Consider the following 13684-nt stretch of genomic DNA (forward strand, 5'->3'; position numbering starts at 1 on the left):
TCCTCTCCTCCCAGAGCCCCTTTTCCCTGCAGTCCTGCACCGTTTGATGATCTTTCTTCCCATTTTATTGTCCCGTTGCCTCATTCCGGGGACTTTCGTTATTTTTGGGAGGATATATTTATCTTCCATACTCTCCATTCGTGCAGCTTTCAATCAGTTCCAATTTCCATCGACAGATTCCTCTCAGTGATATTTCCCCATTAATTCCATCTCATCCCTTTAAAGTTTGTCTTTTTCAAACCAAAAGGTTCATATACTGAAAGTTAATTTTATAAAGTCTGTGTGGCCTTCTCCCTAATGCAGTATTGAATGAAGAGGTGGGGAGAGGGTCCAGTGGGTCAGGAGGGCTCCTATAAACTAGACTCACAGCATCAAACACAGCCCATGATGCAATTACCTTTATTATTGGTTAACAGACTGAGTCAGTACAATCACCACAGGCAGTGAGTGCGGCTACAAACAAATCGAGGATCTGAATCCACTCCGGGAAAGGATCCTTGGAGCATCGCTGGATTCTTCTACCAGTCGTGCGGTTTGTAGGAGCAAATGAAGGGAAATTTGCATGCACAGGGCACATCATTCCATTTATCTGAAAAAAGAATTGATTTCGACCTTTACCCATTGGTGAATCAGGCTGCTGTTTGTGTAATTATTTCATACAATCCGAGATGATAAAGCACAGAAGGAGGCTATTCGGCCCATCATCCTTGTTCTGGCTCTTTGAAGGAACTTTCCAATCAGTCCCATTCCTCAGAGCCCGGCTAATTTTGTCTCTTCAAATATTTATCCAAATCCCTTTTGAAAGTAATTATTGAATCTGCTTCCTCCCCTCAGGCAGCACATTCCAGATCAGAACAACTTGCCGCCCAACATTTTTTTCCTCCTCATCTCCCCTCTGGTTCTTTTCCCGATTATCTTAAATCTGTGTCCTCTGTTTACTGACCCTCCTGCCACTGGAAACAGTTTCTCCATATTTACTCTGTCAAAACTCATGATTTTGAGCCCCACTATTAAATCTCTCCTTAACCTTCTCTGCTGGAAGGAGAACAATCCCAGTTTCTCCAGTCTCTCCACGGAACTGACTTCTTTCAGCCTTTCTATTTCGTCAGAAATATTAGCAATGGATCAATCTGTGAGTCAGTGTCTGTGATCCATTAATTTTACCAGTCTCTTCACCCATCAGTTCACCTTGTGAAGAAAATGAGCCACTTCCTGTTCTGATGCCGTGTACAGTCAGTCAGTGAGCGCCTCACTGAAATCCACAAACCTTACAATATTCAGTGGGGGTTTTGGACAGTTCCTGACTGAAGGTGTGGAGCACACCCTGGGCTGGATTTCCCAGTGTGGGATGGACAGGAAGTCCTCACCCCCAGCCCTAAACACTCACCTCCCCCACTGCACACGATTGGAGCAAAGTCTGGGATTTCTGGAACCAATTACAACATTTTAACTCTGGGACATGAACCCGCTGTGGAACGAGGGGGGAGGGGGGACGTTTCCAGCATCAGTAAAGTGAGGGGCGGATGCGGGAAGCTTGAGTGTGTTTACACAACATTCCCTGAAAATCAGAATGGAGTCCTGCCACTGGGAGCACGGCTCCAGCCTGACACATGTCAGGACCAACTCATTAAATGTGGGCCAGTTATAAGGCCCGCCTCGGTATGGCCTCATCACTGCAGGATCCACACAGATGGACAGTTGAGCAGGAAGAGACAGTGTAGAGTTTACACCCAGTGTACGTCCCTGTGTCGGCAGTGTTCACACCCAGTGTACGTCCCTGTATCGGCAGTGTTCACACCCAGTGTACGTCCCTCTCTCTCCAGTGTTCACACCCAGTGTACGTCCCTGTGTCGGCAGTGTCACACCCAGTGTACGTCCCTGTATCGGCAGTGTTCACACCCAGTGTACGTCCCTGTATCGGCAGTGTTCACACCCAGTGTACATCCCTCTCTCTCCAGTGTTCACACCCAGTGTACGTCCCTCTCTCTCCAGTGTTCACACCCAGTGTACGTCCCTCTCTCTCCAGTGTTTACACCCAGTGTACGTCCCTCTCTCTCCAGTGTTTACACCCAGTGTACGTCCCTCCATTAAACAGCTTGAGCTGGAAGTTGGCTGCAAATTGCTGCAAAAAGGGTCAGGAAGTCCAGTGCTGTCAAAGTCTAAAAATCACCCACACTGAGTCTCACATCAATCCATTTGTTTGGATTAATTTCCCATTAAATACCATTTCTATCACACGTTTCAATATCAACTTACCTGAATGAATTTCCACACAGTTCTCTCGTCCTCTATCATTATTGGGCTCACCCTGATGCCAGTTTGTGAAATCTGATAAAGATCCATCAGTCCAAAGAAAAGTCCTTTCCTGTGGGAGAGAAATAATATCATTTATAAATGTGTATTCCTGCTCCAATGAACAATTTATGATATAGTAACTCAGAACATTACCTTGTGGCGGTCACTCAAACCAATCCAAACACGATTATTTGATTGTTGTTCTGCCTTTAACAGCTGTGCAATGAAATGATTCTGTTCTTGCCAATGGATGGAGGCAAGATGGCCGTCTGTAGCCAGTTGTTGGCAGAACAGCTTTAAATAAAAACAAAACATAACATTTGTTGTTTATCATCATTTCACATTGACTGTATTCAGTTCTGTTCTAGAACGTTCTGCAGGGTCGCTGGAGTTGATTCTCCTGTTCTCCCCAACTTTTATCCATCCAGCTGCTGTCAATACAGATGTTGACGGCCACTGCAGTCCACGTCACTGTAAAGTGACAATGTCGACACTATCAGATTGATCAGAACGACAGACCACTGCTAATATTTCTAAGTGTGTATCTCCAGTTTAATTTAGTTCAGATAGAATTACTATCTGGAGATTGTGGCTTCATCTCAGGGTCACAGAGGGAATTAACAAGTTGATGCAGTGGGAGGTGAAAAGTTACCCAATGAGCTGCTCTGGTTTGACCTCGAATGTGAAAACAACAAATGAACATTAGGGTTTGACCACAGATTGAAAGGTGTGTGAAAACTGGAAGGTCATTCTAAAGGGGAACTTCAATCAACGAAACCATCCGAAAACACGCGTCAGGTTCCACATGGACGCTGACGACACCCAGCTCTACCTCACCACCACCTCTCTCAACCTCTCCTCTGCCTCTGATTTGTCACACTGCTTGTCCGACATCCAGTATTGGATGAGCAGAAATTCCCTCCAATTTAATATTGGGAAGACCGAAGTCATTGTCTTTGGTCCTCGCCACAAACTCCATTCCCTCGCCACCGACTCCATCCCTCTCCCTGGCCACTGTCTGAGGCTGAACCAGACCGTTCACAACCTTGGCCTTCTATTTGACCCCGAGTCGAGCTCCCAACACGATATCATCTCCACTACAATGACCGCCTACTTCCACCTCCGTAACATCACCCTTCTCCGCCCCTGCCTCAGCTCATCTGTTGCTGAAACCCTCATCCATGCCTTCATTTAACCTCCAGACTCGACTATTCCAATGCTCTCCTGGCCGGCCTTTCCATCTTGGACCCTTTGTAAACTTCAGCTCATCCAAAACTCTGCTGCCCATTTCCTAACTCGCACCAAGTCCTGTTCACCCAGGAGAGCATTGCAACAGTTGAGTCTGGAGGTAACAGAGGCAAGGTTTCAGCAGCAGATGAGTTGAGGCAGGGGCAGAGACGGGCGATGTGACTAGATTCTGTTATTAGGGACAGAGTGACGGACACTTGGACAAATATGAACTGATCAGAGAGAGAGCCAGCATGGATTTGTAACGGATGAGACATGTCTGACGAAACTAGTTCCATTTTTTGAGGGGAACGAACGTGGTGGATAAGGAAGTGTCGATGGATGTTATTTATATGGACATCCAGAAGGCATTCGATAAGGTTCCACATAAGAGGCTTAACTAAAATGAGAGCGCATGGAATTGGAGGCAACTTCTTGACATGGGGAGGGAATTGGTTTGGAGGAAGGAGAGAGAGAGTCGGGGTAATGGGCATGTACTCGAACTGGCAGCATGTGACCAGTGGGGGGAATTTTAATCCCCAAGAACGGTTGGATTGGGGGCGGGTGGGAGGTGAAAACCGCTGGTGTTTTGATCGCGACCCCAACCTGGTTCAAACACGCCCACAACCGGGTTTAACGTGGGCACGTTGGGATGTGTGCGCCCAAAGTACCAGCCAAGGTCACGTCCCTAATTAGTGCCAGTGAGTGGGTCGTTAGTGGGGCAATTAACATCATTAGTAGAAGTTAAATTGAATTTGACCTAACTTTAAATTTCATGTTTCCAGTGGGGGTTTCCCGGGGCTCGAGAATCTCGAGTGAAAGAGGCGAGGAGGCCTGGATCATGAGGTGAGTGAGGGTCTTTATTGCACTGCTTGTGGGCCCAGAGGAGCAGGAGTGTTTCCCCCAGACCCAACAAGACCACCTGCCGCGATCAGCCGATTCCCCCCCCCGATGGCCGAGACCCTCCCCCCGATATCAGTGACCTTGGCCCCGCCAGCTCTATGCGCGAGCAATCCATCTAGTCCCACTCCCCCGCCCTATCCCCATAGTCCTACAAATGTTTTACTTTCAAGTACTTATCCAGTTCCCTTTTGAAGGCCATGATTGAATCTGCCTCCACCACCCCCTCGGGCAGCGCATTCCAGATCCTAACCACTCACTGTGTAAAAACGTTTGTCCTCATGTCACTTTTGGTAAAAGAACCAATCACCTTAAATCTATGTCCTCTGGTTCTTGACCCTTCCGCCAATGGGAACAGTTTGTCTCTATCTACTCTGTCTGGACCCTTCATGATTTTGAATATCTCATCAAATCTCCTCACAACCGTCTCTGTTCCAAGGAGAACAACCCCAGCTTCTCCAGTCTATCCACGTACATAAAGTCCCTCATCCCTGGAAACATTGTAGTAAATCTCTTCTGCACCCTCTCTCAGGCCTTCACATCTTTCCTAAAGTGCAGTGCCCAGAACTGGACACAATATTCCAATTGTGGCCGAACCAGTGTTTTATAAAGGTTCATCATAACATCCATCCTTTTGTACTCTATGCCTCTATTTATAAAGCCCATTATCCCGTATGCTTTTTTAACTGCTTTCTCAACCTGCCCTGCCACCTTCAATGATTTGTGAACATATACCCCCAGATCTCTGTTCCTGTACCCCTTTTAGAATTGTGCCCTCTAGTTTATATTGCCTCTCCTCATTCTTCCTCCCGAAATGTATCACTTTGCATTGAACTGCGTTAACTTCATCTGCCACGTGTCCGCCCATTCCACCAGTGTGTCTATATCCTCTTGAAGTCTATCTCTATCCTCCTCACTGTTCACTGCACTTCCAAGTTTTGTGTCAGCTGCAAATTTTGAAATTGTGCCCTGTACACTCAAGTCCAAGTCATTAACATATCAAGAGAAACAGTGGTCCCAGCACCGACCCCTGGGGAACACCACTGGACACCTCACTCCAGTCCAAAAAACAACCGGTCACCACTACTCTCTGTTTCCTGTCCCTTAGCTAATTCTGTATCCATGTTGCTACTGCCCCCTTTATTCCATGGGCCACAATCTTGATGACAAGCCTCCCATGTGGCACTTCACCAAAAACCTTTTGAAAGTCCATATACACCACATCAACTGCATTGCCCTCATCGACCCAATCTGTTACCTCATCAAAAAACTCTACCAAATTGGATAAAACCGTTTTGCCTTTAACAAATCCGTGCTGGCTTTCCCTAATCAATCCACACTCAAGTGACTTAATTCTGTCCCAGATTATCATTTCTGAAAGTTTCCCCACCACCGAGGTTAAACTAACTGGCCTGTCGTTGCTGGGTTTATCCTTACACCTTTTTATGGACAAGGGTGTAACATTTGCAATTCTCCAGTCCTCTGGCACCACCCCCGTATCTACGGATGTTTGGAAGATTATGGCCAGTACCTCCGCAATTTCCCCCCCTTACTCCCCTCAGCAATCCAGGATGCATCCCATCCGGACCAGGTGACTTCTCTACTTTAAGTACAGCAGCCTTTCCAGTACCTCCTCTATCAATTTTTAGCCCATCCAGTATCTCAACTACATCTTCCTTTACTGAGACTCTGGCAGCATCTTCTTCCTTGGTAAAGACTCATTTAGTACCTCGGCCATGCCCTCTGCCTCCATGAGCAGATCTCCTTTATGGTCCCTAATTGACCCCATCCCTCCTCTTACATGTCTCAAGACGACTTTTGGATTCCCTTTTATGTTGTTCGCCAGTCTATTCTCATACTCTCTCTCATCCCTCTTTTTCCACTTTCCCTCTGAACTTTCTATATTCAGCCTGTTCTCACTTGAGTTATCAATCTGACATCGGTCATATGCACCTTTTTTCCACTTCATTTTACTCCTTTGTCATCCATGGAGCTCTGGCTTTAGTTGCCCTACCTTTCTGCCTCGTGGGAATTTGCCGAGACTGTACCCGAACAATCTCCTCTTTAAAGGCCGCCCACTGTTCAATTGCAGGTTTGCCTGCCAGTCTTTGATTGAATGGCAGAACTGGCTCGAGGGGCAGAATGGCCTCTTCTTGTTCCTATGTTCCACCCATCTCCCCTGTGTTCACGCACCGACATTGATTCCCGGTTCAGGAACACCTTGGATTTAAAATTCTAACCCTTGTTTTCAAACCCCTCCATGGCCCTTGCCCCACCCTATCTCTAACCTCCTCCAGCCCTACAATCCTCCAAGATCTCTGAACTCCTCCAATTCTGGCCTCTTGCGTAACCCTAATTTCCATCGCTCCACCATTGGCGGCCGTGCCTTCAGATGCCTCGGCCCGAAGCTCGGGAATTCCTCTCTAAACCTCTCCGCCTCTCTCTCCTCCTTTAAGACGCTCCTTAAAACCTACCTCTGTGACCAAGCTATTGGTCACTTGTCTTAATATCTCCTTATGTGGCTCGGTGTCAAATTTAGTCTGATAATCGCTCCTGTGAAGTGCCCTGAAATGTTTTACGACGTTAAGGCACTGTATGAACACAAGTTGTTGTTGTAAATATCAATTGGAAATCGCCATGTAGTTTGGAGTCAAGTTGGGAAATGGAGACATGAGGATTTCATTGTGTCAGGGAAGACACAAGAGGCGGTGAATAACTTGATTTGGTAAATGGTAAATGACCCAGGCACACACAGCAAACAAAGGCTGAGGCACGATTGGAGGAATTGGGACCACAGAATGGTCAAGGGTGGAATGAGCTAGAATTCAGAAATATCAGGAGCCAGGAAGGGCCAGCTTCAAATAAATGAGGGAACAGCTTCAGCCAATCGACTTGGGAGTGTGGAGAATGGTGTTTCGAACAACACCTCACTGGAGGACAATTGGAGAACCTTTAAAGGCCTCGGGCCGGAACCCTGCAGCCCTTCCAGCACACTCCTGCTGCAACTTCAGAGGGTGCAAATTTGTCTGGGACCCGGATATACAGGGTCTCAATCTTGCCCTTGAGCCCTGGACCCTGGGCGTCAGGAGTTGCCACATTCTCAGTCTCTGAGGCCTGCCAGAGTAGCAGTAACCCATCTGGTGAAAGCAGGTGCAGGAGGCTGCTGAGTGGTAGATGGGAAGGGGAGGGGGGCGGGGATGTGGTCTGGGCCTGTGAAGAGGGGAGACCCTTTTTATGCAAGAAATTTTGAGGCGACAGCCCAGTCTCTCCAGATCGGGAACACAGTAACCCCACCTCCACCGACCCTCCCCTGACCACCAGTCTTGGCTCAGACTTTGTGCATGTGATGAACATTGCCCAATAGGAAGGGAGCAAATGAAATGACATGGGGAGACATTACTGACCATTGAATGAAAGTTTTCAGTTAACAAGACTAACCAATCACTGGATGTATCTGGATGGATTTTGAAAATGTCTGAAGACTTAGCTGAGCAGTTACAGTGTTGGGTTTTTAACACGATCTGCCCTCTCAATGGCCCCACAGCAGATCCTTGAAATGGACCTTGTCTCCTTTGATCTGAAGATCAGGAGACCAGAACCCAATCCTATCCCCACCAAACTTCCACACAACACCTTTTGCAGAAAGTGTCACTGGATGGTGATCAGGATCAGGGACCAGTGCTGATTTCACTCTTTTCTAATCCAGAGACACTCTGACCCATTGTGACCCTCCCCACTGTCCATCGATGGGCCTGTGACCCTCCTTGTCTGTAGGTTCAATATCACAGTTCAGAGCCCTCAGTGTTTAATGTAGAATACAATGTAGATCACGTTTCCCAGGTGATGGAACGCACCGAGTCAATCAGAACTGTCCAGATACAAACAAGAAGGTTCTTTCATTCTCTGCGCCCTGTCACATTTAGAAACACTGAGGAACAAACAATAACTTAAAATGGAGACTCCAGGGACTTACCTCAGCTTCTATCCAAGTTTGTGTGTCAGGGACAAACCGGTAACAGGAGGAGAAATAATTAAAATAAAACCAGCCATTGGGACAAGATCCTCTCCCAGGGACATCACGTTTTTCACGGTCCTGATCCTGATCAGTCTCCGCCTCCTGTTGCTGATTCTCCGATGTTCCATTCAGAGTAACATCAGCTGCAGTTAAAGAGAATTAGATTAAAACAAACTGAATATTCACAACAGCAATCCCCAAACCTTCACTTTATTTCTGATTCAAGGAGTCAGTCTTTGTATTTGAGATAAATCTGAAGCCAGTGCCAATGCTCCCCATCAACTACCATCGGCCCTTTAAACACTGCCAGCCCCTGGACTGTGATGCACCCCCCGGTTAAAGGATACGTGTCGTAAACAGAATACGGTCGTCTTCTTCCAATTAAAAGAAAGTCTATCCTTTATTAAGTTCAGCGTGGAGAGCAATTGAACAAACAGAGTACAATCAAACAGAGATGAATGTTCTTTAATTCCAGTCTTTCTCTGGGTACAGTAGAGACATCACCGTCACTACTGTACTCCCAAACAGCCAAAACCGTGGTCTTTTTATGGACCTTTTCCTCATACTTTGGATGCACTCACTGAAACCTCTTTAACACACACAGACTGAGCGTCTGTGTTACACTCAAACACAACTGGTTTTCAAACAGTCATTTCCCCACAAATATTGCAGTGTCTTTGTTCACTCAAACCATGTGTGACACTCCTCTCATACACTGATCTTATGCACATTACCGTGTCCTTGTTTCGCGTGAAGTGTGACTTCCCTGTACTTGATCGATCTTTCCCTAAACGACCGTATTCTGTTTACCACACGTACTCGTTAACAGGGGGGTGCATCCCTGTCCAGTGTTTAATAACCCCAGGGGGGGGGCAGTGTTTAAAGGTCTTTGTTGGTTGTTTATCAAGTAACAAGATCAAAGGCGCCCAGTATAAGACATAAGGAAAGGGCATACAAAAAGGCAAAAAATGGCACAGATCCTGGCGAATGGGAAAGATACAAAGATCAACAAAGGGTCACAAAACAGATAGTAAGAGCCACAAAAAGAGTGTCTGAAAAGAAACTCACAACGGATATCAAAACCAATACGAAGAACTTTTACAGTTATATTAGGAAAAAGAGGGTGGTCAGGAGCAGTGTTGGCCCCTTAAAAACTGAAAGTGGGGATATAGTCATTGAAAATGGGGAAATGGCAGATATGTTGAATAATTACTTTGCATCAGTATTTACAGTCGAAAAAGAGGATAGCATGCCGGAAATCCCAAGAAAACTAATATTGAATCGGGGACAGGGACTCGATAAAATTAATGTAAGTAAAGCAACAGTAATGAAGAAAATAATAGCACTAAAGAGTGACAAATCCCCAGGACCAGATGGTTTCCATCCCAGGGATTTAAAGGAAGTAGGTTAGCACATTGAATGATTATAGTTAGGGCATCTGCAAAGTTCTCTAGATTCAGGAACTGTCCCTCTAGATTGGAAAATTGCACATGTCACTCCGCTTTTTCAGAAAGGAGAGAGGGGGAAACCGGGGAATTATAGACCAGTCAGCCTAACATCTGTTGTGGGGAAAATGCTGGAGTCTATAATTAAGGATAGGGTGACTGAACACCGAGAATTTTCAGTTAATCAGAGAGAGCCAGCATGGATTTGTGAAAGGTAGGTCGTGCCTGACAAATCTGATTGAATTTTTTGAAGAGGTGACTAAAGTAGTGGACAGGGGAATGTCAATGGATGTTATTTATATGGACTTCCAGAAGGTATTTGATAAGGTCCCACATAAGAGACTGTTAGCTAGGATAGAAGCCCATGGAATCGAGGGAAAAGTACAAACTTGGTTAGGAAGTTGGCTGAGCGAAAGGGGACAGAGAGTAGGGATAATGGGTAGGTACTCACATTGGCAGGATGTGACTAGTGGAGTCCCGCAGGGATCTGTCTTGGGGCCTCAATTATTCACAATATTTATGAACGACTTAGATGAAGGCATAGAAAGTCTCATATCTAAGTTTGCCGATGACACAAAGATTGGTGGCATTGCAAGCAGTGTAGATGAAAACATAAAATTACAAAGCGATATTGATAGATTAGGTGAATGGGCAAAACTGTGGCAAATGGAATTCAATGTAGACAAATGTGAGGTCATCCACTTTGGATCAAAAAAGGATAGAACAGGGTACTTTCTAAATGGTAAAAAGTTAAAAACAGTGGATGTCCAATGGGACTTAGGGGTTCAGGTTCATCGATCATTGAAGTGTCATGAACAGGTGCAGAAAATAATCAAGGCGGCAAATGCAATGCTGGCCTTTATATCCAGAGGACTAGAGTACAAGGGGGCAGAAGTTATGCTGCAGCTATACAAAACCCTGGTTAGACTGCACCTGGAGTACTGTGAGCAGTTCTGGGCACCGCACCTTCGGAAGGACATATTGGCCTTGGAGGGAGTGCAGCGTAGGTTTACTGGAATGATACCTGGACTTCAAGGGTTAAGTTACGAGGAGAGATTACACAAATTGGGGTTGTATTCTCTCGAGTTTCAAAGGTTAAGGGGTGATCTGATCGAAGTTTATAAGATATTAAGGGGAACAGATGGGGTGGATAGAGAGAAATTATTTCCGCTGGTTGGGGATTCTAGGAGTAGGGGGCACAGTCTAAAAATTAGAGCCAGACCTTTCAGGAGCGAGATTAGAAAACATTTCTACACACAAAGGGTGGTAGAAGTTTGGAACTCTCTTCCGCAAACAGCAATTGAGACCAGCTCAATTGTTAAATTTAAATCTGAGGTAGATAGCTTTTTGGCAACCAAAGGGATTAAGGGATATGGGCCAAAGGCAGGTAAATGGAGTTAGATCACAGATCAGCCATGATCTTATCAAATGGCAGAGCAGGCACGAGGGGCTGAATGGCCTACTCCTGTTCCAATGTTCCAAAGTAATTCAACAGTCAACGAGGTTATCTTTGTTTGAGAAGACAGAGCTGGTCAAACTCCTTATTCTCCAGCAACACCATTTACATCTACACAATAGAAAGACAATTGACATGTTTCACATTGTTTGTTCCCAGGACCTCCCTATAATTTATACCAGTATCGATCATCTCTCTCACTTCCCTTTAATTGGGTGGCTGTTCAACCCTATCAGTCTTCACACTGTTTCTCTTCCCCTCATCGATGTCTCAACACCCCGAGGAGGAACTGGACACCCCCTGGATGGCAGCAGGTGCACGAGTTTCAGGCAGTGTGGGGCCAGAGATGCACCCACAGTGACACCAGTGTCCACTGGCCCCATATTAATGAGGGGCCTCACACTTACCCCCATACTCAGGGGCAGCGTCAGTCCTGGAGGGCACTGGTGGGCACAATCCCAACGTCACTCTCCAGATCGTGGCCCATGGGATTTCAGAGCCTGTTTCCCCACAGCGGATGGTGAGAATGTGGAATTCTCTCACAAACTGGTGATGAAACACAGTCCATCAAATCCAAAAATGGGAATGGGAGAGCTGCTTATAAATAGACTATTGGAGGGAGGGGGAGAGTGGGATTAGACTGGGTGGGATATTAAAGGGTACGGGGAGTGAGGGGGAGAGTGGGATTAGACTGGGTGGGATATTAAAGGGTATGGGGAGAGAGGGGAGAGTGGGATTAGACTGGGTGGGATATTAAAGGGTACGGGGAGTGAGGGGGAGAGTGGGATTAGACTGAGTGGGATATTAAAGGGTATGGGGAGTGAGGGGGGAGAGTGGGATTAGACTGGGTGGGATATTAAAGGGTATGGGGAGTGAGGGGGAGAGTGGGATTAGACTGGGTGGGATATTAAAGGGTATGGGGAGTGAGGGGGAGAGTGGGATTAGACTGGGTGGGATATTAAAGGGTATGGGGAGTGAGGGGGGAGAGTGTGATTAGACTGGGTGGGATATTAAAGGGTATGGGGAGTGAGAGGGGAGAGTAGGATTAGACTGGGTGGGATATTAAAGGGTATGGGGAGTGAGGGGGAGAGTGGGATTAGACTGGGTGGGATATTAAAGGGTATGGGGAGTGAGGGGGAGAGTGGGATGAGACTGGGTGGGATATTAAAGGGTATGGGGAGTGAGGGGGAGAGTGGGATGAGACTGGGTGGGATATTAAAGGGTATGGGGAGTGAGGGGGGAGAGTGGGATTCGACTGGGTGGGATATTAAAGGGTATGGGGAGTGAGGGGGGAGAGTGGGATTAGACTGGGTGGGATATTAAAGGGTATGGGGAGTGAGGGGGAGAGTGGGATCAGACTGGGTGGGATATTAAAGGGTATGGGGAGTGAGGGGGAGAGTGGGATTAGACTGGGTGGGATATTAAAGGGTATGGGGATTGAGGGGGGAGAGTGGGATTAGACTGGGTGGGATATTAAAGGGTATGGGGAGTGAGGGGGAGAGTGGGATTAGACTGGGTGGGATATTAAAGGGTATGGGGAGTGAGGGGGAGAGTGGGATTAGACTGGGTGGGATATTAAAGGGTATGGGGAGTGAGGGGGGAGAGTCGGATTAGACTGGGTGGGATATTAAAGGGTATGGGGAGTGACAGGGAGAGTGGGATTAGACTGGGTGGAATATTGAAGGTTATCGAAGTCCGACAGCTGCTCATTTTACGACATTCCTTCAGGTTCCGGCCCTTTCTCTTCTCTCTAATTTACTCAGCGGCTGTTCCACTAACTCGTCACCTCACATCATTAACCTGTTCTCACACACCATCTTTGATTGACCCTACCTGCCACATCACTGACGAGCAATGCACTCAGAAGCAAAACTGTCCCCAGCATCATGTCTGCAGTGAAGTTCCTTTCCTCCAACCTGAAACACAAGAAAAAGATTGAACATTAGTGTCGAGGTTTCAAAGTAAAGGTGGGGATTTCCTGCTCCCATTCCTTCCTACCTCTCCCCCAGTTGTCCAATGTGATGAGGTTTCAGGAGCTGCTGCACATATATATAGCAGATTGTGCCACTGGAACCATTGACATCAGTTCCAATTGGCTGGACCATTAATGATGTCAAAATCACTGCTAGCCAATCAGTAACTGCCGGCTCAGAAGAGGAGGGACTGGAAACCATGAGAATGTTCCGTGTGTTACACATGAGATTTTACAAGGTGTCACTTTACCTGCTGAGTGAGAAATGGAAAGTACAGTCATAGTTCCTGACCTCATTAATCAGCCTGTGAGTGAATGTATAGATAATATTAGGATTTAATGAATATTATCGAGGAGAACATTTCGGATTTGGT

At 46.6% G+C, this 13684-nt stretch overlaps 1 protein-coding gene across 1 annotated transcript; it reads right to left on the reverse strand.

Moving 5' to 3' along the window:
• Nucleotides 1–383: 383 nt before the first annotated feature.
• LOC137341893 (C-type lectin-like) lies at nt 384–13445 on the reverse strand. Its single transcript, XM_068005401.1, has 5 exons — nt 13172–13445; nt 8396–8580; nt 2449–2589; nt 2257–2365; nt 384–589 (listed from the first exon to the last, which is right to left on the reverse strand). Exons 1-5 carry the CDS (start codon nt 13224–13226, stop codon nt 519–521), a joined length of 561 nt encoding a protein of 186 aa, XP_067861502.1. The 5' UTR covers nt 13227–13445; the 3' UTR covers nt 384–518.
• Between the last annotated feature and the right edge of the window lie 239 nt (nt 13446–13684).

Source organism: Heptranchias perlo, chromosome 24 (assembly GCF_035084215.1).
Source record: "Heptranchias perlo isolate sHepPer1 chromosome 24, sHepPer1.hap1, whole genome shotgun sequence".
Classification (NCBI taxonomy): domain Eukaryota; kingdom Metazoa; phylum Chordata; class Chondrichthyes; order Hexanchiformes; family Hexanchidae; genus Heptranchias; species Heptranchias perlo.

Coding starts and splice junctions, on each gene's coding strand:
- LOC137341893 (XM_068005401.1), bottom strand. CDS start 13,226: ATGATGCTGGGGACAGTTTTGCTTCTGAGTGCATTGCTCGTCAGTGAT. Junction 8,581..13,171: donor GCTCGTCAGTGATGTGGCAG/GTAGGGTCAATC, acceptor CTTTAACTGCAG/CTGATGTTACTCTGAATGGA. Junction 590..2,256: donor CTGTGTGGAAATTCATTCAG/GTAAGTTGATAT, acceptor TTCTTTTTTCAG/ATAAATGGAATGATGTGCCC.